General features: G+C 48.7%; 1 protein-coding gene across 1 annotated transcript; it reads right to left on the reverse strand.

Moving 5' to 3' along the window:
• Positions 1 to 11941: 11941 nt before the first annotated feature.
• On the reverse strand, positions 11942 to 13889 carry RHOV (ras homolog family member V). Its single transcript, XM_012462470.3, has 3 exons — positions 13667 to 13889; positions 13426 to 13484; positions 11942 to 13241 (listed from the first exon to the last, which is right to left on the reverse strand). The coding sequence occupies exons 1-3, from the start codon at positions 13872 to 13874 to the stop codon at positions 12798 to 12800; spliced, it is 711 nt and encodes a 236-aa protein (XP_012317893.1). The 5' UTR covers positions 13875 to 13889; the 3' UTR covers positions 11942 to 12797.
• Positions 13890 to 26113: the final 12224 nt, after the last annotated feature.

Raw genomic sequence — 26113 nt, forward strand, 5'->3', positions numbered from 1 at the left:
GCAGATGGGTGTGGGTGTTCCAAGCACAACAGAATCACACTGAGCAGAAGCTGGGCAGTGGAGATCCTGGGTTTTGTTTGAGATCCACAAGCTGCTCAGTTTGTAAGCAGTGAGGGGGAAGCTGGGAGTTTGGGAGGTACAGGGAATTTAAGCAGGGGAAAGGAGTGATCTCAACTTTAAAGACTGGGCAGATGGCCGGTGCGGTGGCTCACACCTGTAATCCCAGCAATTTGGGAGGCCAAGGTGGGCGAATCACGTGAGACCAGCCTGGCTAACATGGTGAAACGCCGTTTCTACTAAAAATACAAAAATTAGGCGTGGTGGCGCAGGCCTGTAGTCCCAGCTATTCGGGAGTCTGAGGCAAGAGAATCACTTGAACCCCGGAGGCGGAGTTTCAGCGAGCGGAGATCGCGCCACTGCACTGCAGCCTGGACAACACAGCAAGACTCGGTTTCAAAAAAAAAAGAGTGGGCAGATAAGCAGGCTACGTCACCAGCATCACCAGAGGTCAGCGCACAAGGAGAGGGACAGAGGGAGGAAGCAACACCAAGTAAATTAGGCGGGGGAACCTGTGTGAAGCCACAGCAGATCTCTGGTGAAGGCGGGTCGGACGTCGTGCACCGGCAGCTTGCAATCATGCTTTGACTCAAACTGTGGCTTAATTTCTTTAATTAGTTGCCAACATTTAAAGAGAAGACTTCATTGACAAAAAAAATTCATATTGCTAGCTTCTTGTGAGAACTCCGGGAACCTGGCAATCCAGGCACTGAGTTCAGGGTCCTCTTTTTTTTGAGACGGAGTCTTGTTCTGTTGCCCAGGCTGGAGTGTAGTGGCGCAATCTCAGCTCACTGCAACCTCCGCCTCACGGGTTCAAGCGACTCTCCTGCCTCAGCCTCCCAGTAGCTGGGATCACAGGCGCCACCACCATGCCTGGCTAATTTTTGTATTTTTAGTAGAGACAGGGTTTCACCATGTTGGTCAGAGTGGTCTCAAACTCCTGGCTTCGTGATCTGCCCGCCTCGGCCTCCCAAGGTGCTGAGATTACAGGCGTGAGCCACTGCGCCCAGCCCAGGGTCCTCTTTAGCTAGGCAGGCACTAACCCATTCACAGCCCCCCAACCCCCTGCAGGATTAGGTGCTTGCCTGGGACCTCTAGGCATTCACCTCTGGAACCCCCAGCATTTTATCCCTTATGACCCATCTTACCTTCCCTATATTGGGTAGTTGTCTCCAAAATTTATTGGTCCCAACAGTTCAAGTAAACACAAAATCTGGGTTGTTTCTCCCAAACCCATCCCTGCCCACTTAAATAAACAGCCCTGAGTGAGGACTGGTTTGCCCTATTGCATAAGACCACTCCCTTCCCCACCCAACCACAGCAGGACTAAAGCCTAGGAAGGTGCTTTTAAGCTCCTCGGGGGAGAGAATGCTGTCAATAGCTCCATCTGGAAGCCCCAAACCCGGAAGCCCGGGAGTTTCCTAAGCCTTCCCACATGCTCTCTAAGGGTCCTCACCTGTAGTGGCTCCTGGGGAGGGGGCGGGGAGTTAGTATCAGAGAAGCCCAGAACCAGGAAAACAGACTGGGGAAGAAATAAAGATACCTGTTGTGATGGAGTTGTTTTTTTTTTGGTTTTTCAAGGCTATATGTTGTTTAGGAAAAAAACAACAACAACTAGAAAAAGATATTAACCCAAATGACCGCAGTGTTCTCTCTCATTGATAAAATTACAGATGATTTTTGTGTTCTTTTTGTCAACTTGCATTTTCTATTTTCTACAATGAATATCTATTGCTTTCATAATATGAAAAAGTATTCATATTATATATATATATATATATATTTTTTTTTTTTTTTTTTTTTTTTTTTTGAGCTGTAGTTTCACTTTTATCGCCCAGGCTGGAGTGCAATGGGACGATCTCGGATCACTGCAACCTCCACCCTCTGGGGTTCAAGCGATTCTCCAGCCTCAGCCTCCCAAGTAGCTGGGACTACAAGTGCCCACCACCAGGGCCTGGCTAATTTTTGTATTTTTAGTAGAGATGGGGGTTTCATCACATTGGCCAGGCTGGTCTCGAACTCCTGACTTCAGGTGATCCACCCGCCTTGGCCTCCCAAAGTGCTGGGATTACAGGCGTGGGCCACCTTGCTCGGCCTCAGATATATTTAAGAAAGAAAGAAATCACCAAAACATGAAGCTCTGAGATGGGGTGAGACAACAATGATGGAGATGGAGACAAAGCTTCTGGAGATGTGGAGCGGGAGAAGCCACTTCAGACTCTGGTGGCAATGCCACCAACAGAAACAGGGATGAGCAGAGGAGGGGCAGTTTCACGGGAGCCAGGCAGAAGACGAGGGGCTGCCCAGCACCAGATGGAAACTGGCGTTATTGATTTTTGTCATCGATTATTTAGCCTTTGTTTGCTTATGTCTTGCCTTACAGGGGAAGAACTAAAGACAGCTTAAAAGAGTCTATAAATTATGAAATAACATGGGTAAAAGTAGAAAGAATTTTTTCTTTTTTTTTTTCCCCCTTCTTCTACATGGATCATAGGAAACAAGAATTTTTTTTTTTTTTTTGAGTCGGAGTTTCACTCCTGTTGCCCTGGCTGGAGTGCAATGGCGTAATCGCGGCTCACAGCAACCTCTGCCTCCCGGGTTGAAGCGATTCTCCTGCCTCAGCCTCCCGAGTAGCTGGGATTACAGGTATATACTACCACCACGCCTGGCTAATTTTGTATTTTCAGTAGAGACAGGGTGTCTCCATGTTGGTCAGGCTGGTCTCAAACTCCCAACCTCAGGTGATCCGCCCACCTTGGCCTCCCAAAGTGCTGGAATTACAAGAGCGAGCCACCACGCCCAGGAAGAATTTTTTTTAAAAAGCAAGATGGAACATAAAAGAGGGCCAGAAGCAAGGCAGAAACACATATGTGTTCCCGTCTTTGGGCCCTGCCAGCAGCTCTGGCTGCAGGTGCATCCTGGGGAGGCTCCACAGGCTCCAGAGCTGAGGAGCCTGGGCTCTTAGATTAGGGAGTGGGCCACGTAAGGCTGAAGCAGAAGAGTGAGGGAGATTACTGTGAGAGAGAAACAGAGGACAGGATTGGTGGGCAGATGGGAGGAGGAGGGCAGAAGGTGAGGGCGTAGGAGAGGGGTGGTCAGGGGGCCTGCAGAAGGCAGGGAAGCCAGGGCTTTTGAACCCTGCCAGGCTGGGGATGAGGAGGCCCTGGCCATCTGAGACGATGAGCAAGGCGGAAGTCTGACCCGGGCAGGAGCAGGCAGCTCGGGCAGAGAATTGAACCAGGAGGCAGAGGTTACAGTAAGCCAAGATCGCACCACTGCATTCCAGCCTGTGTGACAGAGTGAGACTCTGTCTCAACAACAATAGCAACAATAACAAAAAAAAAAAAATCTCCTGCCTCAGCCTCTCAAGTAGCTGAGGACTACAGGTACCCACCACCATGCCCAGCTAATTTTAGTATTTTTAGTAGAGACTGGGTTTCGCCACTTTGACCAGACTGGTCTGGAACTCCTGACCTCAAGTGATCCACCTGCCTTGGCCTCTCAAAGTGCTGGGATTACAGGTGTGAGCCGCTGCACACGGTCTACATGATCCACTTTGTGATTAGTTTATGACCTTGGGTTAACCAGGCTGACCATAGAGTTAGTCTGTGGCCCCCAAAGAGGGACCCATAGGTCTATGAAGAATAAAGGAGCTGGACTAGATATCAAGATCCTTTCTGTCCCCAAACCATGGCCTCCAATTACAGCCTCTAGGAGGGCCCCTGAGTATAGAGCTGATGGAGGCTATCAGAGCTGAGAGGTTGAGGGCCAGAGAGGGGCAGTGACTGGCCCCAGGTCACACAGCCAGTGGCTAGGGACATAGCCAGGTCAGGAGGTCAACGTTCCAGCGCCTCAAATCCTGCGGCTCTGCAAGTCTCATCTGCTCCAGACACCAGGCTCTTAGCTTCAGTTTCTGTCATTTCTCTGGAAGTGGGACAAAGGAGCCACAAGCCAAGAAGCTGTCAGGGCTGGTCCCAACCCCAGGAGGCTGGGAACCGAAGGTCCACACCCATGTAAACACGGGCCAGCACTGATACCTCTTACTTGGCCCTTGATAGCTTCCCTCCACATTAGTTCCCGGCTATTATCTTGCTTATCCCGGCAGGTCCGCTGGGAGCCAGGGAGGGGCAGAGAGTATCAGCCCCACTTCACAACCAGGAGAAACTCAGATGAGGACGAAGGCGGTAATTTGCCAAAGCCACCCAGCGAGTCAGGATGGGGCTGGAACAAGAGTCTGAGTCTCTGAGGCCCTGTGAGAGAGACGGTGGTCAGCAGAGCTCATGGCCTGTTTGCTGGGGGAGGCAAGAGGAGCGGAGGTAGAGAAATGTACACAGTCTCAGGAATCGAGAGGCCACTGTTTCACAAGGAGAGGGCTCTCACCACCCCTGGAGAGACACCTACAGGGACAGGCTCTGCTTGCTGGCGCAGGGCTCTGAGGGAAGACAGGGCAGAGGCAGTGGAACCGGCCACAGAGAACACAGGTCTGAGCGGGGAAGTGATCATTCGTCAGGGGTCCCTGGGTGGGGTTTGTGCTGCTTTTCTGGAGCTCCAAGTTACCCCAAGGAACCCCTATGCCCACCCTGGACCCAAAGATGCCCCTCCTGCCCCCTCACTGCTAAGAAGCCAGGGAGTTGACTGGATACCAGGTGGGGAGAGGGACATTGGCACAGGTGAGGGTCAAGGAGACATGGAGCTGGTGACATTGACTGAGTCTGCCTTCCAGAGGGGTTACAGGTACAGTGACCATAAACCCAGGTTATTGATAGAGCTCCTGTTCAGTTACTAAATCATCTGACAGTGAATTCCATGGTCATCCCATTATGGGATCAACACTTTAAGCCTCTGTTCATGGAGAAAGTCTTGAGAACATTCCAGTAGGAGGGCAGGCTTATTCAGTGCTGACACCCATCCTGTCTCCAGCTCCCTCATTCCCCCGTCTAGGACAACCTAGTGAGCCCCCGTAACCATGCCTCCCACTGTTGCCCTCTAAGGGGACCATTTCCAGGGAGCAGAACCCTATATGGAACACTGGAAAGAGGCCTGGACCCACTGTCAGGAAACCTGGGACCAAGGCCCAGCCCTGCCTTAATGTTGGTCATGTTGCTTCATCTGAAAACTGGTGCTAATAAAAGCCATCCGGCTGGGCATGGTGACTCACACTTATAATCCCAACACTTTGGGAGTCTCAGGCGGGCAGATCACTTGAGCTCATGAGTTTGAGACCAACCCAGGCAACATAGTGAAACCCCGTCTCTACAAAAACTACAAAAATTAACTAGGCATGGTGGTGCATGCCTGTAGTCCCACCTACTCGGGAGCTGAAGTGCGAGAATCCCCTGAGCTCAGGAAGTCAAGGCTGCAGTGAGCTGTAATCACACCACTGCACTCCAGCCTGTGCATCAGAGTGAGACTCTGTCTCAAAAACAAAACAAAAGGGGCTGGGTGTGGTGGCTTACGCCTGTAATCCTAGCACTTTGGAAGGCAGAGGTGGGCAGATAATGAGATCAAGAGATGGAGACCATCCTGGCCAACATGGTGAAACCCCATCACTACTAAAAATACAAAAATTAGCTGGGCGTGGTGGCGCGTCTAGTCCCAGCTACTTGGGAGGCTGAGACAGGAGAATTGCTTGAACCCAGAGGTGGAGGTTGCAGGGAGCCAAGATTGCTCCACTGCACTCCAGCCTGGTGACAGAGTGAGACTCCATCTCAAAAACAAACAAACCAAACCAAAGGGCCAGGCGCAGTGGCTCATGACTGTAATCCCAGCACTTTGGGAGGCGGAGACAGGTGGATCACCTGTGGTTGGGAGTTTGAGATGAGCCTGACCAACATGTAGAAACCCCGTCTCTACTAAAAATACAAAAATTAGCTAGGCATGGTGGGGCATGCCTGTAATCCCAGCTACTTGGGAGGCTGAGACAGGAGAATCGCTTGAACCCAGGAGGCAGAGGTTGCAGTGAGCTAAGATTGCGCCATTGCACTCCAGCCTGGGCCACAGAGCAAGACTCTGTCTCAAAAAAGGAAAAGAAAAAAAAAAGCTGCCGTCTGGCATCTTGGAGCTGAATTGTAAGGATGTATTAGAGTGGAGGATGTGAGGTGGCCGCTGCATTGCTGCATAAAGGGGCAGTGCTGCCCAGGCCCAGGAATTTACTCCCTGCTGTTGCCACAGGGTGACTAATGTGGCCCCTCGGCTGGGTTCCGCTCACTGGGGATCTGGCCCAGACCCAAGGAGGGCGCTGGGAACAGGGTTTCCTGGCAGCTGAGACACAGTGGGCAGGTCTGACCTGTGAGAACCGCAGTTACTGCCTGAGGCCTGGGCTGGTTACAGAAGGGGCTGGTGCTTCTGACGCAGTCTGCTCTCGGTCTCATTCTCTGTAGTTCGTTCCCAGGAGAATGGGGAGCTCAGGGACGGTGCGTCACCTCTGCCCTGGGCACCACTCTGCTCCCAGGGAGAAAGCAAGGACACAGTTCTTTCAGGTGTGCACACACTCACATTCACACCAGCCCAGTCCCAGCATACACACCCAGCACAAACATGTACAAAGAGAGAGAGATCCAAACAGAGATGAAGTACACACAGATGCAGACATACCACCCCAAGAAACGAAGACCACCATGACCAATAGAGGTACACAGACGCAGACACACTGCCTCCAAAAATGAAGCCCAGCCTAGATGTATACACACAGGCATAGATAAACATATACGGTTGTGTATAATACACACTTCTTTTTTTTTTTTTTTGAGACAGAATCTTGCTCTGTCGCCCAGGCTGGAGTGCAGTGATGTGATCTCGGCTCACTACAACCTCTATCTCCCGGGTTCAAGTGATTCTCCTGCCTCAGCCTCCCAAGTAGCTGAGATTTCAGGCATGCACTACCGTGCCCAGCTAATTTTTATATTTTTAGTAGAGACGGGGTTTCACCATATTGGTCATGCTGGTCTCGAACTCCTGACCTCAGGTGATCCACCTGCCTCAGGCTCCCAAAGTGCTAGGATTATAGGTGTGAGCCACCGAGCCTAGCCTTGTAATACACATTTCTTTTTTTTTTTTTTTTTTGAGTCGGAGTTTTGCTCCTGTTGACCCAGCTGGAGTGCAACGGCATGATCTCGGCTCACAGCAACCTCTGCCTCCCGGGTTCAAGTGATTCTCCTGCCTCAGCCTCCCAAGTAGCTGAGATTTCAGGCATGCGCCACCATGCCCAGCTAATTTTTTGTACTTTTAGTAGAGATGGGGTTTCTCCATGTTGGCCAAGCTGGTCTCAAACTCCTGACCTCAGGTAATCTGCCTGCCGTGGCCTTCGAAACTCCTGGGATTACATCTGTAATCAAAGTGCTCACAGATTACAGATGTGAGCCACTATGCCCAGCCTATAATACACACTTCTAATGACACATGTGATGTGGATACACGAGCATATGCCCATCTTGTGCAAAGGTACACACTGTATTTATAGACGTAGAGACACAGACTTGCATATATATGGAATTACTGTATTTATAGTTTTTGCACAAAGACAACACCGACTTTAAATACACAAGAACAAAACCAGGGACACAGGGAAAGGTACATGAACACAAATATATACATACCTTGTCATCATTTAGCATTTATTGAACACCCCACAATCAGCTACTCATGCTCCAACAGAAAGAGACCTCCACACAGAGTCACAGACACAGAAACCCAAGCATCCTCATAAGTTCCACTCAGGATTCTACGGAGGCCCAGTCTCCAAGCCAAAGATGAAGAACTTTTTTCTTCTGTAGTCAAGGAGTAGTAGTGGAAGAAACAATCAATTGTAGATGTAGTGTCATCTATAATAGAGAAAAAAAGGTTAAAGGTAAACAACCTACCTGCCCCTAGATGGGGATCTAGTTAAAGGTATTCAGGTCAGAGTGGAACAGTAAGGAAACACACATACAGTTACAGCCTCATGGTCAGAGTTTATGACATGAAAAGACAGTTAAATTTTTAAATTAAAGGAAATTGTATATACAGCATGATCACAAAAAATGTTTAAAGAAATATGTATAGGGCTGGGAGCAGTGGCTCATGCCTATAATCCCAGCACTTTGAGAGGCCGAGATGGGTGGATCACCTGAGGCTGAGTTCGAGATCAGCCTGGCCAACATGGGGAAACCCCACCTCTACTAAAAATACAAAAATTAGCTGGACGTGGTGGCGCACACCTGTAATCCCAGCTACTCAGGAGGCTGAAGCAGGAGAATCATTTGAACCAGGGAGGCAGAGGTTGCAGTGAGCTGAGATGGTGCCATTGCACTCCAGCCTGGGTGAGAGAGCAAGACTCTGTCTCAAAAAAAAAAAAAAGAAAGAAAGAAAGAAAAAGAAATATACATAGAAGAAAAGATTGAAAGGAATTACACCCAAATATTATTATTGATTGTCTTTGGGAGTTAAGACTTTAGAATACGTTTTAAGATTTTTTAAATCTTCTAAGTCTTTGAATTTTCTGATTTTTCTGAGTATTTATTATGGAAAAAAAAATATTTAAAAAACAATCCAGCCAGGTGAAGTGGCTCACACCTGTAATTCCAGCAGTTTGGGAGGCTGAGGCAGGAGGATCACTTGAGCTCAGGAATTCGAGAATAATCTAAACAGCATAGCTACACCCCATTCCTACAAAAAAAAATTGCTGAATTAGGTATATACCTAATGGTAGTGCACGTCTATAGTTCTTGCTACTTGGGAGACTGAGGCAAAAGCATTGCTTGAGCCTAGGAGTTCAAGGCTGCAGTAAGCCATGGTCACACCACTGCACTCCAGCCTGGGTGACAGTGCAAGACCCTGTCTCAAAAAAATGGAAAACAGCTGAGTGCCATGGCTCATGCCTGTAATCCCAGCACTTTGGGAAGTTGAGGTGGGTGGATCACTTGAAGTCAGGAGTTAGAAACCAGCCTGGCCAACATGGTGAAACCCTATCTCCACTAAAAATACAAAAATCAGCCAGGTGTGGTGGCATACGCCTGTAATCCCAGCCACTTGGGAGGCTGAGGTAGGGGAATCCCTTGAACCCGGGAGGCGGAGGTTGCAGTGAGCGGAGATCATGCCAGTGTACTCCAGCCTGGGCAACAGAGCAAGACTCCATTGCAAAAAAAAAAAAACCCAAAAAACAAAAAACAAAAAATTAGCTGGGTGTGGTGGTGGACACCTGTAAGCCCAGGTACTTGGGAGGCTGAGGCAGAAGAATCACTTAAACCCGGGAGCTGGGGGTTGCAGTGAGCCAAGATAGTGCCACTGTACTCCAGCTTGGGTGACAGACTGAGACTCCATCTCAAAAAAAAAAAAAATTGAAAAAAATCAACTAAGGGTTACACAGACATTAAAGGCAATTTACATTAATAAGGACATATGTAAGAATGCATATGTAAGAAACATAATTTTATCCAATTAATATAATAAATATTCCTTTAAATATAGATTTAAAAGAGCAGAGAGAAGGGAAAAGAGGCCAAGGAAACAGAGACAGAGAGATACAAATGAAAAAACTATCACAGAAAAGTAGACACCATATTCTAGAGAAAAACAGACAGAACCAGAGAGAACCAGTGGATTCGGAAGCAGAGGTGAACCTTCTTGTTCTGCACAGGCTTGGGCCCAGAGCCTTAGAGATCCTTTTCGGAAAGCCACCGACCTTAGGCCTCAGTCTTCAGGCTCCAAATCTAGAGCTGAACTTGATCCTCACAGTCTCCTCCAGGGCTTTTTATTCCTAAACATTTCAGGGTCAGCAGCAAACATTGCCTGAGTCCCAGCCCTTTTGGGAGCAATAGGGACTTAAATGAGGCTTTCCCTCTCTCTCTTCATTTAGCTGGAAAGATGCAGCCAGAACACCAAACATCCTCAGTGGGCCAAGGGAGCAGTGAAGACACGGATACAGGGAAGCATCATTTCTGGAGGAGGGAGGTATTGAAAGCTGGTTATCCTGAGGAGAAACAGGGCATCTGGGAGGTGGCAGGGGGCATTTTCCAAACTAAGGGATCTGGCAAAAGCCAAGACTGGGAGGCTGGGAGTCAGGAGATAGCTGAGGATTACCAGGGCAAACTGGCCTAGTCCAGGGTGCTGTCAGATTTCAGAGGGCTTCAAATGCTGAAATGAGGAGCTGGAAGTTCATCATCATCAGAGCCAGTAACAGTCTTGAGTCTTGAGTTGGGGGGTGCCAGAGTAGAGGCAGCAGCATGGGACAGATCGGAATGGGGAGCTGCAGTGGCAGGGACGTTAGGGTGTGGGTGACAGAAGTCCCGACCAGACTTGGAGAGCCAGTGAGAGGAGGCATGGTGACCGAGGTTTCTATTTGGGTGACATGGATATACTGGTACCACAAGGGAGAATTAGGGAAGAAGTTGGAGGTGGTGGGGTGGGATCCAAGGATAAACTGATTAGGTTTCCTCCCCTACCCCAAGGTACCTCCAGGGCCTCTCAGAACAAATTTAAGAATCTCAAAGCCAGTCCAAGTCCTGAGTACTTCATTTTTGGAATTAAGACTGAGGCATAGAGAAGGGAAATGATTTGCCTAAGGTCATGGTTGGTGTCAGAGTCTGAACCTGAACCCAGGTCTCTGCCCCTGAGGGGAATGTGTCAGGCTGGTTTGAGGTAACAACAGGCCATGCTGCTGGGGTGTGAGACCCTCAGCACCTCCACCTGAGGGGGCAAGGGGACAAAAGGAGCTCCAGGTGGCTGGGAGCTCTGGGGACAGGCCCTGGTGGGGCAGGAAGTGGACAGTCTTGGCTAAAACTAAACTTGGGGATTATCTGAGGTTTCACTTGGCTAGGATTCCTGTCCCTCAGCCATGCTCTTTCACACACACAGACACACACACAGAGCTAGAACACACACACACACACACACACACACACACACACACACACACACAGCTGTAGCTTCCTGCAAAGGGAGCTGGGCCCAGAGGTAGGCTGGGCCAGGGCATGAGAGCTCACCTGACCCAGCAGCTGCCTAGCAGGTGTGCCAGGTGTGCCTTAGAAATTCCTCTCCCAGAGTAACACATACCCCTGTACCCAACTCTAGAATTTGCCAAGTGCTATTACAGTCACTGGATGATACATATCACTGAAGCTATTACCTTTTCTGCCTGGCTGTCAGTCTCCTTATGGTAAAGTAAGTTTTTGTTTTCTTTCATTTTCCCCCTGGGTGCCCTTCAGAGTCCCTTCAAGCTCCAATACCAGGGAATGTTCTCCGGATCCCTGCTCCTCTCCAAGTCCTCTCCCAATGAATCTGCTCTTGCACAAGATTTCTGGGGCCAAACCCCTATTTAAGTTGCTCACAACCAGCACCCTGACCTTCACTAGGTCCTTAGGTGCCATGGCTAAAGACTGGGTCCAACTGGAGTCTAAGAATGCTGGCCAGTGATTGAAGTCTATGGTTGTATGGGTTTCCTCTATGTTCAGGCTGTGAATGGAGGCGGGGGGATGGTCCCCCAACCTGAGCCCCTGAGCCCTGTGAACTGCTAGAAGGAACAGAGCAGAAAAGTTAGAAGGCTGGGGACTGACCTTGAACCCCAGCGCTGAGCACGGTGCTCTAGAAAGGAGGGGTGGAGGGGAGGGGCTCCACCCACCAGGTGAGGTCATGGGAAACCAGCTCTGGCGCTGACACCTGGGGAAACCCGTTTCCAGGCCGCTTCCCACGCTAGCTCTCCTGGGAACCAGCTGAGTCCCAAGTGGGAAGCCCCACACCTACCCACCCAGTTCAGTTCCCATCACACTGTCCTCACCCCCCGTCCAGCCTCCACCCTTCAATCCAGTCTCAGTCCTTTGGTCCCCAGTCTGTCTCTAACCAGGCAGTTGGGCCTCGAGGACGGTTATGAGGGAGCACTGGGCTCCAGGAAATGACAGAGACAACGCACAGCTTCACAGACTTAAGGTTTTATTTGCAGACTCTGAACTGCTGTTGTTTCTAGGCTGTGTGCCCTTGAGGAAAGGGATGATCCCCAACTCCATCCTCCTTCAGGCTCTAATTTGCAGCTCCTCCCCTTCCTTTTGCTGGGTCTTGACTCTCACTTCCTGCCCCACTCCTGGCCCAGCCAGTTTGGGCAGTGCCTAGGGAGCCCAGAGACCCAGTTCTTCCCAGGGCCAGTCCCGCCCTCCCTGGCCTTGGGGGTTGAGGGTGGCCCAGGTGTCAGCCTGCTCCTCATCTGCCCCACTTCCCTCTCTCCTCCTCTTTGTCATCTTCCTTCCAGGCCCAGCCCTAATCCACCATCAGTCCCACGGTTCCAAGGCGTCCCTTCCTGCTCTGCCTTCTCAATCTCTCGCCCACCCCATCCCAAACTTCTCTCCAAATCAGGGCTGAACCCCTTCCAGCCCTCCACGATGCCAGGCGTTTCCCAAGCTCTTCCTCACCCCTGAGCCAAGGAAGAGTCCTAATTCAGACAGGCTGACCTGAGGGCCCAGGATAAGAAACTGGGAACTGGATCCCAAACTGCTAGGAGGCGACTGACTCTGTTAGGACCATCCCATGAAAATCAAAGTGCCAGGCTTTTTCTGTGAGCTTTGACTGGAGAAATCCAAATCACAGCCTTCCCTCCTAGGCTCACCGGGGCATATCATAGTGGGCAGTTACAGGCCCATGTCCCCTGACTGTACGGAAGGGAACTGAGTCCCATGAGGCAGCCAGGCCCTGCCAGTAGCTCCCGCAAAGGCCCTGGTGCCCCAGGTCCCAGAAGTCTCTGGCCTCCTGCCTACCACTTGCTATGCAGCCATAGCTGCTCAAACGAAGCAGAAGAACTTCTTCCAGCGGCAGCGGGAGAGGGTGCGCACACCTTTGGCATTCAGTTTCTTCTCCAGCCGGGCTTTGTGCTCAATGGCACTGAGAATGGCCGAGTCAAATACTTCCTTCAAGTTCTTCTGCGTCAAGGCTGAGCACTCCAGGTAGCAGCAGGCTCGGATCTTCTCGGCCAGACCCTGAGCCTGGGGTTGAGGCACTGGGCCCTCCCGGCCCCCCTGGTCCAGCTGAATCAGTACGTTGACATCGTCCCTCAGGTCGGCCTGGGTGCCCACCAGCAGCACAGGCGCCTGGGGGTTGTACGTGCGGATCTCGGGCAGCCATTTCTCTGTGATGTTTTGAAAGGAGCTGGGCTGCACCACGCTGAAGCATGCCAGGAAGACATCCGTATCCGGGTAGCAGAGGGAACGAAGTCGGTCAAAATCCTCCTGGGGTGGGAAGGCCCGGTCGTTAGGATTAGTCTCCCCGCCACACGGAATCCATTTCTCACCTGGGGCTGGAAACTGAGACTCCAAGAGCCCAAGGCTTTCTCCATTCTTGTTCCATCTGGGGTCCTCCCAGCCTCCAGCCCACCTCCCCGCAGACCAGTAGAGGCTGCGCCCAGCTTCTCACCTGTCCCGCCGTGTCCCAGAGCTCAATGCGCACCGGAGCTCCATCCACCAGGACTTGCACTGCAGGGGCGGGGCGGGGAGAGCCTGAGTTACGAAGAGCGCCCCGGGCCGCACCAGCGCCACCTCGGGGCTTGCTCCCGCCTCCTCCCCGGGGTCCTCTGCGCCTTTCCGCCGCGACGCCCGCCCCAGCTGCACAGCCCCGCCGCAGCCACGCGGCCGCCCGGGCGATTGAACGTACGTACCGGAGAAGGTGTCCAGCGCCGTGGGCCGGTAGCGCGCGGGGTACCCATTGCAGGTGTAGCTGACGATAAGGCTGCTCTTGCCCACGGCGCCGTCGCCCACCAGCACGCACTTTATGCCCAGCTCTGGGGGCGCGCTACGCCGCCGCGGGGGAGGGGTCGGGGCCCGGAGCGGGGGAGGCTCAGCCTCACTCAGCTCCCGCGGCGGCATAGCCCGCTCCGGGGGCAGCAGAGGGGCCAGCCCGGGACCCGGCTTCGTTGCGCTTGAGAAAGTAGGTTCCACTGGCTGCCTCTGACTGAGCGCGTCCAGGCTGGGCGCGTCGGCCCAGGGCTACCAGCGGTTTCGAGTAGGGCCCCGCCCACCTCATCTACATGTCTCGGGCGGCCCCGGACCCCACCCACAGGCCGAGACCTCCCGCAGCCCGGCACCCCGCGAAGCCAGGCGTTCTCAAAATCCCGGGAGGAGGAAAGGCAGGCAAAAAGCTGGCGCTCCAAGAGTCACGCAGGTACAAGGACAAAGAATCGTCAAATGAGAAGAGACAGACATCCATGATTTATTGTTAGAAGGAAGAAGCAAGTTGCAGAACATATAATACAGTGTGTTTAGGTTAAACAAATGTGAAAATTAAACCTTGTTCAACTTACAACAAAAACCTCTATACATATGTTTGCATGAATATTAAAAAGTTGGGATAATTTTATTAATGAAAGCATGGTTTTTAAAAAAATATTGAGGCTGGGCGAGGTGGCTCAGGCCTGTAATTCCAGCGTTCTGGGAGGCTGAGGCAGGAGAATCATTTGAGCCCAGGAGTTCAAGGTTACAGTGAGCTATGATAGTGCCATTGCACTCCAGCCTGTGTGACAGATCCTAAAAACAAAAACCAAGGCTGGGCGTGGTGGCTCACGCCTGTAATCCTAGCACTTTGGGAGGCCGAGGTGGGTGGATCACCTGAGGTCAGGAGTTCAAAACCAGCCTGGGCATCATGGTGAAACCCCATCTTTAAAAAAAATAAAAATAAAAACCAAAAATAAAAAAACTTGACCCCTGAACAACGTTGGAATTATGGGCGAGAAACCCTGTGTAGTCAGCCAAAAATCCACATATAAGTTTTGATTCCCCCAAAATTTAACTATTAATAGCCTGCTATTGCCGGGTCCATGGCTCACGCCTGTAATCCCAGCACTTTGAGAGGCCGAGGTCGGTAGATTGCATGATCTCACGAGTTCAAGACCAGCCTGGGCAACATGGAAAAACCTCTTCTCTAGAAAAAATGCCTGGTGCAGTGGCTTGCACCTGTAATCCGAGCACTTTGGGAGGCAGAGGCAGGTGAATCACTTGAGGTCAGGAGTTCGAGACCAGTCTGGCCAACATGGTGAAACCTCGTTTCTACTAAAAATACAAAAAACTATCCAGGCGTGGTGGCAGGCACCTGTAATCCCAGCTATTTGGGAGGCTGAGGCAGGAGAATCGCTTGAACCTGGGAGGTGGAAGTTGCAGTGAGCCAAGACTGGGGCACTGCACTCCAGCTTAGGTGACAGACCGAGACTCTGCCTCAACAACAAAACAAAACAAAACAAAACAAAAAACAAAAATTAGCCACAAGTGGTGGTGTGCATCTTTAGTCCCAGCTACTTGAGAAGCTGAGGTGGGAGGATGGCTTCAACCCTTGAACCTGGGAGTTGGAGGTTGCTGTGTAAGTTGAGATAATACTATTGCACTCCAGCCTGGGTGACAGACTCAGACTTTGTCTCAAAAAAATAAAAAAATAAAAAAGGTCAGGCTCGGTGACTCACAACTGTAATCACAGCACTTTGGGAGGCTGAGTTGAGTGGATTATTTGAGGTCAGGAGTTTAAGACCAGCCCGGCCAACGTGGTGAAACCCCATCTCTACTAAAAAATACAAAAATTAGCTGAGTGTGGTGGTGTGAGCCTGTAATCCCAGATACTCAGGGCTGAGGCAGAACTGCTTGAACCTGGGAGGCGGAGGTTGCAGTGAGTTGAGATTGAGCCACTGCACTCCAGCCTGGATTATAGAGGGAGACTTAGTCTGGAAAAAAAAAAAAGCATGCTGTTGACAGGAAGCCTTACCAATAACATAAACAGTCAATCAATACATTTTGTATATTATATACTGTATTCTTACAATAAAGTAAACTAGGGAAAATAAAAGAAAATGAAATGAACAAAAGTATACTTACTATTCATTAAGTGGAAGTGGCTTATCTCATATATATATGTATACACACACACACAATTATATATAGTTTTTTTTTTTTGAGATGGAGTCTCACTCTGTCACCTAGGCTGGACTGCAGTGGCGCAATCTCAGCTCACCGCAAGCTCTGCCTCCTGGGTTCAAGCAATTCTCCTGCCTCAGCCTCTGGAGTAGCTAGGATTACAGGTGCCCGCCACTATGCCCAGCTAATTTTTGTATTTTTAGTAGAGATGAGGTTGTTGACCAGGCTGGTCTCAAACTCCTGACCTCAGGTGATCCACCCACCTCAGCCTCTCAAACTGCTAGGATTACAAGGGTGAACCACCACGCCCAGCTGGCTTATCATATTTTTAAACTTTTTTCTTTTTCTGACCTGTATCATAAAGTCAGGATCATCATAAAGGTCTTCACCCTTGTGGTTCTTCAGCTGGGTAGGCTGAGGAGGACAAGGCAAAGGAGTTGGTCTTGCTGCCTCGGGGTGGCAGAGGTGGAGGATGTGGAAGGGGAGGCAGGAAAGGCAGGCATACTCGGTATAACTTTTATTTATTTTTAGAGACATTCTGCCTGTAAATGGACCCGTGCAGTTCAAACCCATGTTGTTTAAGGATCAGCTGTGTAAAGATCATGAGAGAGGCAGAGAAACTCAAGTGTGAAATCAGCAGGCAGGAATGTATTGTACTCCTTTTCAGGGGACAGCTTTCTTTAGGGTCTTGATCTGTTGCACAGGCTGGAGTGCAGTGACATGAGCATAGCTCGCTGCAGAGTCTGAACTCCTGGGCTCAAGCAATTCCACCTCAGCCTTCCAAGTAGCTGGGATTACAGGCATGCACCGCCAAGCCTGGCTACATCTTTTTAAATTATTTTTTTGTAAAGATAGTCTTGCTTTTTTGCCCAGGCTGGTCTTGAACACCTGGCTTCAAGCAATCCTCAGGTCTCAACCTCCCAAAATGTTGGCATTAAAGGCATGACCCACCACACCCAGCCCTCAGTGTAACTTTTATTGAAAAAATTCTGCCTGTAAATGGACCCGTGCAGTTCAAACCCATGTTGTTTAAGGATCAGCTGTGTAAAGATCATGAGAGAGGCAGAGAAACTCAAGTGTGAAATCAGCAGGCAGGAATGTATTGTATTCCTTTTCAGGGGACAGCTTTCTCTAGACTCAGCCTGAAGGCAATGTTTGAACACTTTCACTCCCCTCAGCTAAAGGAACTCAGGGTGCTGAGAAGCTAGCTAGGGAGGATCTTCAAGGATAATTTCCTATTTGAATATTTTGTAAATCCCCAAAGTACCCGATATTATCTTCATCATCATCAAAAGCACAAAATAATTACCTATCTGCAGATGCTGTTCTGGGCCACCTACTGCCCTTGCCCTAGAAGGAGTTTGCAGACTGAGACAAGATCTCCCAGGTAGCCCTAGGAAGGTCACCTGGAGAGCAAATGAAGAGTAGCCTGATGCTAATTTTGAATCTTTGTTGCAACCACACCAAGTGACACTAGGCTGAGAATCCCTGCTCTGATTTCTGACCCTTTCATCTCCGGCCTATGCAAAGATCACCAAAAACAACTTCACCAATGGAGTCAGCCATTCATGAGTTCTGGGAGAGTGTTGGGAGGGGGAGGGGCAGCAAACATTAAAAGAGATAATCCTATTTCTCAAAGACCTGGTAGTATAAAAGCCATAAATTCGCCGGGCGCGGTGGCTCAAGCCTGTAATCCCAGCACTTTGGGAGGCCGAGGCGGGTGGATCACGAGGTCAAGAGATCAAGACCATCCTGGTCAACATGGTGAAACCCCGTCTCTACTAAAAATACAAAAATTAGCTGGGCACGGTGGCGCATGCCTGTAATCCCAGCTACTCAAGAGGCTGAGGCAGGAGAATTGCCTGAACCCAGGAGGCGGAGGTTGTGGTGAGCCGAGATCACACCATTGCACTCCAGCCTGGGTAACAAGAGCAAAACTCTGTCTAAAAAAAAAAAAAAGCCATAAATTCAAACCAAATCTTTAAATCTCTTAGAAAAAGTCACAGGTTCAGGTTCCTTGATTTTTCTTTTCTCTTTTTTTTTTTTCTTTGCCAGGGTCTCGCTTTGTTGCCTCGATCAACAGAATCAACCTCAGCTCACTGCAACTTCAGCCTCCCAGGTTGAAGTGATTCTCCTGCCTCAGCCTCCCAAGTAGCTGGGACTACAAGTACATGCCACCATGCCCGGCTAATTTTTATATTTTTGGAAGAGACAGGGTTTCACCATGTTGACGAGGCTGATCTTGAACTCCTGAGCTCGAGTGATCAGCACCTCAGCCTCCCAAAAGGAGAGGACAACAGCTAGAAAGCTAATGAAACCATTAAAATCTTGACTATGGGGATGGAGAAATCATAGGAGCCCCAGTAACTACTTCTGTATGCCATCCTACATGCCATACCTCTGAATGTCTGAGGATGCTAATAATCCCTAATTGTAGCCCCAAGTCTCAAAAACTTCTCAGACACATCCACATAAGTTTATTCATCTGGCAAATGAAAGAGGCCTTACATGTTGTCCTGCCTTTGTATTCCTCTAGAAAGCCCAAAAGCTGTTGTATTTGCTCTCCTGGAAAAGGAGTGGCATTTTAAAAGACCTGGATATCGGGAGAACTATCCCAGTGTTCCCAGTTCTTCAGCTCACTAGCAGTGTGACGCCTGCAAAATCACTTTATCTGTTTCGGTGCTATAAAATGACAGGTGAAGCATGTTTATCTCTGAAAGCCCTTCTGGTGCTATCAATCTGTGATTCAGGGATCCCAGGGAAGCTGCCCCAGAACAGATGTCTGACAGAATTACTACACACACACATTATTTTCTGGCCGCATGGGTGAGGACACTTTCCAACCTAGTCCCTCTGTCTAAGCTGGTTTAGGGACAGTTTTGTCAGCAAGAGGGGGAGGGAGGAGACAACTTGGGGATCTGATGAGTCACCTGTTTCTCAGTAAAGGACTTGCTGGGGGAGTTTGCTGCTACTGCTGGGAAACTCCCCTCCTAAGGGTAGGCTGAGTCTTATTCCTGCCGCCTGCCAGATCTTCTGTCCCAACTTCCAGCTAGATACACATTTGCTAGGATTAAAACTTGGCCCTGACATTCTCCATGGAGAAATGGCAGATTCTAGGACTGGGGCAGGAAGTATACAAATCTATACCAATATAAATAAAAATTAAATACATAAATAAATGAGACATGCTGGGCCTGGTGGCTTATTCTTACAATCTCAGCACTTTGGGAAGCCAAGGCACGAGGATCGCTTGAATCCAGGATTTTCATGACCAGCCTGGACAACATGGAAAAACCCAGTCTCAGAAAAAACAAGCAAAAAAAATTAATGGGGCATGATGGCACGTACCTGTAGTCCCAGCTACTCAGGAGGCTGAGGTGGGAGGATCACCTGAGCCTGTGAGGTTGAGGCTGCACTGAGCCACTGCACTCCAGCCTGTGTAACAGAGTGAGAATCTGTACCCTCGACTCCCCAAAAAGGCAAAAAAAAAAAAAAAAAAAAAATAGTTTGCTTAAAAAAAAAACTCCATTAACAGTAACCTCTTGGCTAAAAAAAAAACACAAAAACAAACCCAAAACTAAAAAACTCAACCATAACCCTGACATTGAATCACGGCAGTAATATCTTGCCTCCAAAATGTCATCACAGCTATACGTGGCTTTAGACTTGTAAAAGTGCTGCAGTCTGCCCTGTCTCATAAGAACCAAGTGACATTGCTAAGGAGAGGGGTGTGTCTGAGAAGGTGTGGTTGTGTGTGTGTGTGTGTGTCTATTCCCATTTTATCAGTGAGTATAAGGGGACCTGATCCAATATGAAAGAAACTAGTAAGTGGCAGTCTGTTCCAGAATGAACAAGCAAGCCACAGGTCCACCCTCAGGTGTGGTCAAGTTTTTTATTTTTGTTTTTTGAGACAGAGTCTTGCTCCATTGCCCAAGCTGGAGTGCAGTGGTGTGATCTCGGGTCACTGCAACCTCTGCCTCCCGGGTTCAAGTGATTCTCCTGCCTCAGCCTCTCAAGTAGCTGGGATTACAGATGCCCACCACCACACCCAGCTAATTTTTGTATTTTTAGTAGAGACAGGGTTTCACCACATTGGCCAGGCTGGTCTCGAAATCCTGACCTAGTGTTCTGCTCGTCTTGGGCTCCCAAAAAGCTGGGATTACAGGTATGAGCCACCCTGCCTGGCTTTTTTTTTTTTTTTTAAGATGAAGTCTGGCTATGTTGGCCAGGTGGGAGTGCAGTGGTGTGATCTTGGCTCAATGCAACCTCCACCTCCCAGGTTCAAGCGATTGTTCTGCCTCAGCCTCCCGAGTAGCTAGGACTACAGATACACACCACCACGCCGGGCTAATTCTTGTATTTTTAGTAGAGACGAGGTTTCACCATGTTGGCCAGGCTGGTGTCGAACCCTGACCTCAGGTGATCCACCTGCCTTGGCCTCCCAAAGTGCTGGGATTACAGGCATGAGTCACTGTGCCCAGCCAGTGTGGTGAAGTTTTATTTTTATTTTACTTTTTTTTGTATGGTCAAGTTTTATTAGGTATTTTTGTTAATCCCATATCTTAAGTTTACTGTAAACATTGGGATGCCTACAGCAAAACCTCCACAAGAATAAACCAAAGGAAACCAATCCCCTACCCACCACCACAATTTTTCTGCTGCCAAATAAAGGATTAACAAAAGAACACAGGCTAGGTGCAGTGGCTCACACCTGTAATCCTAGCACTTTGGGTGGCTGAGGTGGGTGGATCACCTGAGGTCAGGAGTTCAAGACCAGCCTGGCCATCATGGTGAAACCCCATCTTTAAAAAAAAAAAAAAAAAGAAAAGAAAATAACCACAAAAGAACACAAAGGCCTAGTGGTGGCTCATACCCGTAGAGACATGATCACGACTCACTGCAGCCTTGAACTCCTGGGCTCAAGGATCCTCCTGCCTCAACCTCCCAAGTAGCTGGAACTATAGGCATGTGCCACCACGCCTAGCCAGTTCTTTTTTCTTTGCTGAGTAATATTCCATTATGTGGATGTACCACAGTTTATTCTCTTAATATTTGAATTGTTTCCAGTTGCAGCTATTATGAATAATAGCTGTACAAACATTCATGAACAAATCTTTGTGTGGACATACTGTTTTCATTTCTCTTGGGTAAATACTCAGGTGTTGAATTGCTGGGTCCTTAACATGGTAAATATGCATGTTAAGTGGCTGTTAGCAGTTGTACCATTTCATATTCCCACCAGCATTTTATGAGAATTCTAGTTGCTCCACAACCTCACAACACTCGGTATTTGTTGGTTTTCAAAAATATTTTGGGGCTGGGCATGGTGGCTTATGTCTGTAATCCCAGCACGTTGGGAGGCTGAGGTGTGGAGATCACTTGAGGTCAGGAGTTCGAGACCAGCCCAGCCAACATGATAAAACCCCATCTCTACTAAAAATACAAGAAATTAGTTGGGCAGTGATGGGCACCTATAATCCCAACTACATGGAAGATGAAGCAAAAGAATCACTTGAACCTGGGAGGCACAGGTTGCAGTGAGCCTAGATTGTGCCACTGTACTCCAGCCTGGGTGACAGGAGTGAGATTCCATTACCAAAAAAAAAAATTAATTAAAAAAAATTTTGGGTTTTGTTGCTATAATGTTTTTTGTTTTTTGTTTTTTTTTTTTGAGACGGAGTTTCGCTCGTTACCCAGGCTGGAGTGCAATGGCACGATCTCGGCTCACTGCAACCTCCACCTCCTGGGTTCAGGCAATTCTCCTGCCTCAGCCTCCTGAGTAGCCAGGATTACAGGCACGCGCCACTGTGCCCAGCTAATTTTTTGTATTTTTAGTAGAGGCAGGGTTTCACCATGTTGACCAGGATGGTCTCGATCTCATGACCTCGTGATCCACCCGCCTCGGCCTCCCAAAGTGCTGGGATTACAGGCGTGAGCCACCGCGCCCGGCTGTTGCTATATTGTTGCTGTTGCTTTTAATACAAAATCTCATTTTTTAAAAGCTTGAAAACAGGCTGGGCACAGTGGCTCATGTCTATAATTCCAGCACTTTGGGAGGCTGAGGCAGGGGGATTGCAGCCTGGGCAATATAGCAAGACTCCATTTCAATTAATTTTTTTTTTTTTTTTTTTTTTTGTGCAGATTTCTGTGCCAAAGTCTAAATCATCCATCCGATATACATGTATAGGTTTGTTTCCTTTTTTCACATAAGTGGAATTACAGCCATACACATTAAGACTGAATTCTGTTGCAAATCCAAATCAGCAGTGATAGAAACAGAGAGAAGGGCATTTCTTTCTCGTGTAAGTGAAGTCCAGAAGCAGGCAGTCCAAGGCTGGCATGGCACATTCCACAGGAACTGTGGCTGCTTCTATCTTTTTTTTTTTTTTTTTTAAGATGAGGTTTCACCATGATGGCCAGGCTGGTCTTGAACTCCTGACCTCAGGTGATCCACCCACCTCGGCCTCCCAAAGTGCTAGGATTACAGGCGTGAGCCACCAGGCCCGGCCATTTCAATTAATTTTTAAGTTTGAAAACAGTTATTGCAAGAGGTCATGTGCATGAATATAGGTTAGTTTAACTCATACATACACGTGTGATGTAGTGTGTGCATGTGATGCACATTAACATGCTAAGTCATGCATTCATTCAGCAGTTGTTTCCCAAGTATTTACAGTGTGTCAGGCCTTATGATATAAAAGGTTGTTAGGGCTGGAGGCAGGATGGGGGTGCCTATTAGATTTCACTGGGTTTCACATTAGTCAGAGGAGTTTCCTTGGCTTTGACATTTTCTGAAATGTCTTCTGAAGGACAGGTAAGAAGGGTAGCACCCAGCTCTGAGGCAGTGCTCTAAAAACCATTATTTCCTAAGCACTGACTGCAAAGGTCTCTAAATGGACCATGACAAAGCTTTGGCTTCTTTTTGCGGGGGGGATGCAGTTTCCCTCTTGTCACCCAGGCTGGAGTGCAATGGGGTGATCTCAATTCACTACAACCTCCGCCTCCTGGGTTCAAGAGATTCTCCTGCCTCAGCCTCCCGAGTACCTGGGATTTACAGGTGTGCACCACCAGGCCCAACTAATTTTTTGTAATTTTAGTAGAGACAGGGTTTCACCATGTTGGTGGTCTCCAACTTCTGACCTCAGGTGATCCACCCACCTCAGCCTCCCAAAGTGCTGTGATTACAGGCATGAGCCACCTCGCCCAGCCGGGTTTGGTTTTTAGAGAATCACACAATGTTAGAGATGGTTAAGTTCCCTCTTTGCTGAGGAAAGAAAAGGGGAGCTCAGAGAGAGTAGGGGACTTGTCCAGGTGTTGTCTGAGTTGGGTTTCATATCTAAAAACAAGAGGGGCTTTAAGGGCTGGGCCAAAGAGGCCACTGGAAAAACAGCATGGAGAGTGGTAGTGGGGAGAGCAAAAACCAGCAGGGTGAGGGTGGGGCTCCTGGCAGAGGTGGTGCTGGCACAAAGCACTGACCTCTAATTCCCATGCTCCCTAAAGAATCTTATAAACTATGCTGACAACTCAAACTTTTCATCTTACCGAGTCCAGCTTGGCCGTAGGGACCCCCACTGATGCGGCACTGAAGTAATTAAGAAACAGACACGCAGATAGAACAGCAAAGTGGGACTATCCGGGGGGCCAACAGCCTTCCAGGCTGACAGCCTCAAGCAGATGCTGACCCACATAGTCTCTTTGAACAGGTGATTATTATTAAAAGCAGGTGTTCTGTGTTTTCTCATAGAACCAAGATAAACTAGGTAGGCAGCTGTGCCTGCTTACCACTGATCAAGGACAAACTAGAAAGTATTGTCCACGAGAGAGCCACAGGGTCAGGGTCACATATCCCTCATTTAAAGAATTGTTTTAACTGGTATATTATATATATATATATATATATACTGTCTTGCCACTTTAGAATGCCCCAAGTAGTTTTCCACTTGGAGGGGTTGTGGCCAGTTTTCCTTGCAGTGGTTCTTCTTAGCAAACAATATATTTTATCATACATTCAGCATTTCTCAGCAATCATATACACTCAGCATTTCTCAACATCATCTTTTTTCCTTTTTTTTTTTTTGAGATGAAGTCTTGCCCTGTCACCCAGGCTGTAGTGCAGTGGCATGATCTCAGCTCACTGCAGCCTTGACCTCCTGAGCTCAAGCCATCCACCCACCTCAGCCTCCTGAGTAGCTGAGACCACAGGTGTGAGCCACCATGCCTGGCTAATTTTTGTAATTTCTTTGTAAAGATGGGGTCTTACTATATTGCCCAGGCTGGGCTGGAACCTTTTTTTGAGATGGAGTCTTTATCTTGTCACCCAGGCTGCAGTGTAATGGCGTTATCTTGTCTCACTGTCCACCTCTGCCTCCAGGCTTCAAGCAGTTTTCCTGCCTCAGCCTTTTGAATAGCTGGGACTACAGGCACCTGCCACCACACCTGTCTAATTTTTCTATTTTTAGTAAAGATAGGATTTCATCATGTTGGCCAGACTGGTCTCAAACTCCTGACCTCAGGTGATCCGCCCGCCTCGGCCTCCTAAAGTGCTGGGATTACAGGCATGAGCCACTGTGCCTGGCCACTCCTGGTCTTAAGTGATCCTCCTGCCTTAGCCTCCCAAAGCCCTGGGATTCCAGGTGTGAGCCTTTGGTGGAGTGGTGTGCGTGGTGAGCTTCTCCTAAAGCGGGGGCAGGGCAGTAAAAATGCAAGGGGACCTGCCATTTGTTTTCAGGTACCTAGACCTGCAGGTCACCTTTAGGAAAGAGCCCAACACAGCTGAGGATCTGGAAATCGATTCCTTTAAAACAATTTCTACCCTGTGTCCCTTGGGAGACCCTTTCATACTGCTAAGGATGTGTGAACCCGTATTTGAGGTCCCCTGGCTTTAGCATGCTCTCATTTCCCACCTAGACAAGTGAGGCCACTGGGCCTACAGCCCTAGAGGGCGGCAGGGGATGAAAGAGGGCAGCTTGGCTAGAAGTTCCCTCAGTGAGAGAAGGGATGACAGTAGCAGGGAGGGGACACTTTTTGATAATTGGGGTGATTCAGGTAGGTTTAGACACATCCAGAAGGGACCTAAACAGGGGGGAGAAGAAAGAAGGGAGTGGAGAGCTGTTCTGAGCAGGCCAAGGGTCTTCATTCCTTCAGTATATTTTAATGGAAGTCAACAATTGTGCCAGGCCCTGTGTCAGGAAGTGGTGTGCTAGAGACACTTGTCCCTGTCTGCTGAGAATTAGAGAAGGCAGGGGCCTAATCCTGGCAAAGAGAGGAGTATCACGGAAGCCATTCTAGAGAGAGCAAATCCTCAACACCAGATACTCTAACGTCTAAATGGGTGTGGTACATTTTAGAAACATCCTTAGATCAGCATGATTGGAGCTCTGAGCAAGGAAAACAAATGGAGTTTAACTGGGGATGGGACAAAGGACTGCTAAGTTTTCTTAGGAAGTGTTTTTTTTCTTTTCTTTTTTTGAGACAGGGTCTTACTCTGTCACCCAGGCTGGAGTGCAGTAGCAGGATCTCAGCTCACTGCAACTTGTGCTTAGCAATTCTTCAGGCTCAGCCTCCCGAGTAGCTGGGAATACAGGCATGCCCCACCACGCCCTGCCAGAATTCCAGAATTCCAAAGGATTTATGTAGATACTTCACCTTCAAGGAAGCAAAAACTCCCACCCCTTAAGTGCAGCATGTGTAGTGACTACCTTCTAAAGAGTATAGCATGGAGAGAAGGGAAAAGAGCAACTCTGTAGTGGAGAATCCTGACAACAACTATCTGAGTCAGGTGATCAGTATCAATGGTGATAAGTCATGTTGATAGTGTGTATCCTTGATATAACAGAGAGGTGTTGATAATGGTTCTTTATCTCCCCAAACCCATAAATAGCCCTCATCTAAACATGAAAAAAAAAAAACAGATGAATTCCAACAGAGAGCATTCAACAAAATACTTGCCTAATACTTAAAATTATCAAGGTAATTAAAAAGAAAAATCTGAAAAACTTAAAAACTGCCAGTCAAGAGCAGTTTAAGGAGAGATGACAACTGTTTTTCCCTATACATAAGCTGTGATAAAATTAATTTATAAATTAGGCCCAGTGTGACATTAACCACAATAATAATATGGGACAGTTATGTAACAACAGACTATAATAAAAGTTACGTGAGGCCAGGCACGGCGGCTCACACCTGTAATCCCAACACTTTGGAAGGCCAAG

This window comes from Aotus nancymaae, unplaced genomic scaffold, assembly GCF_030222135.1.
Source record: "Aotus nancymaae isolate 86718 unplaced genomic scaffold, 86718_ANA_hifiasm-v0.15.2.pri h1tg000011l, whole genome shotgun sequence".
Taxonomy (NCBI): domain Eukaryota; kingdom Metazoa; phylum Chordata; class Mammalia; order Primates; family Aotidae; genus Aotus; species Aotus nancymaae.

Coding starts and splice junctions, on each gene's coding strand:
- RHOV (XM_012462470.3), bottom strand. CDS start 13,874: ATGCCGCCGCGGGAGCTGAGTGAGGCTGAGCCTCCCCCGCTCCGGGCC. Junction 13,485..13,666: donor GGCGCTGGACACCTTCTCCG/GTACGTACGTTC, acceptor CCGCCCCTGCAG/TGCAAGTCCTGGTGGATGGA. Junction 13,242..13,425: donor TCTGGGACACGGCGGGACAG/GTGAGAAGCTGG, acceptor TTCCCACCCCAG/GAGGATTTTGACCGACTTCG.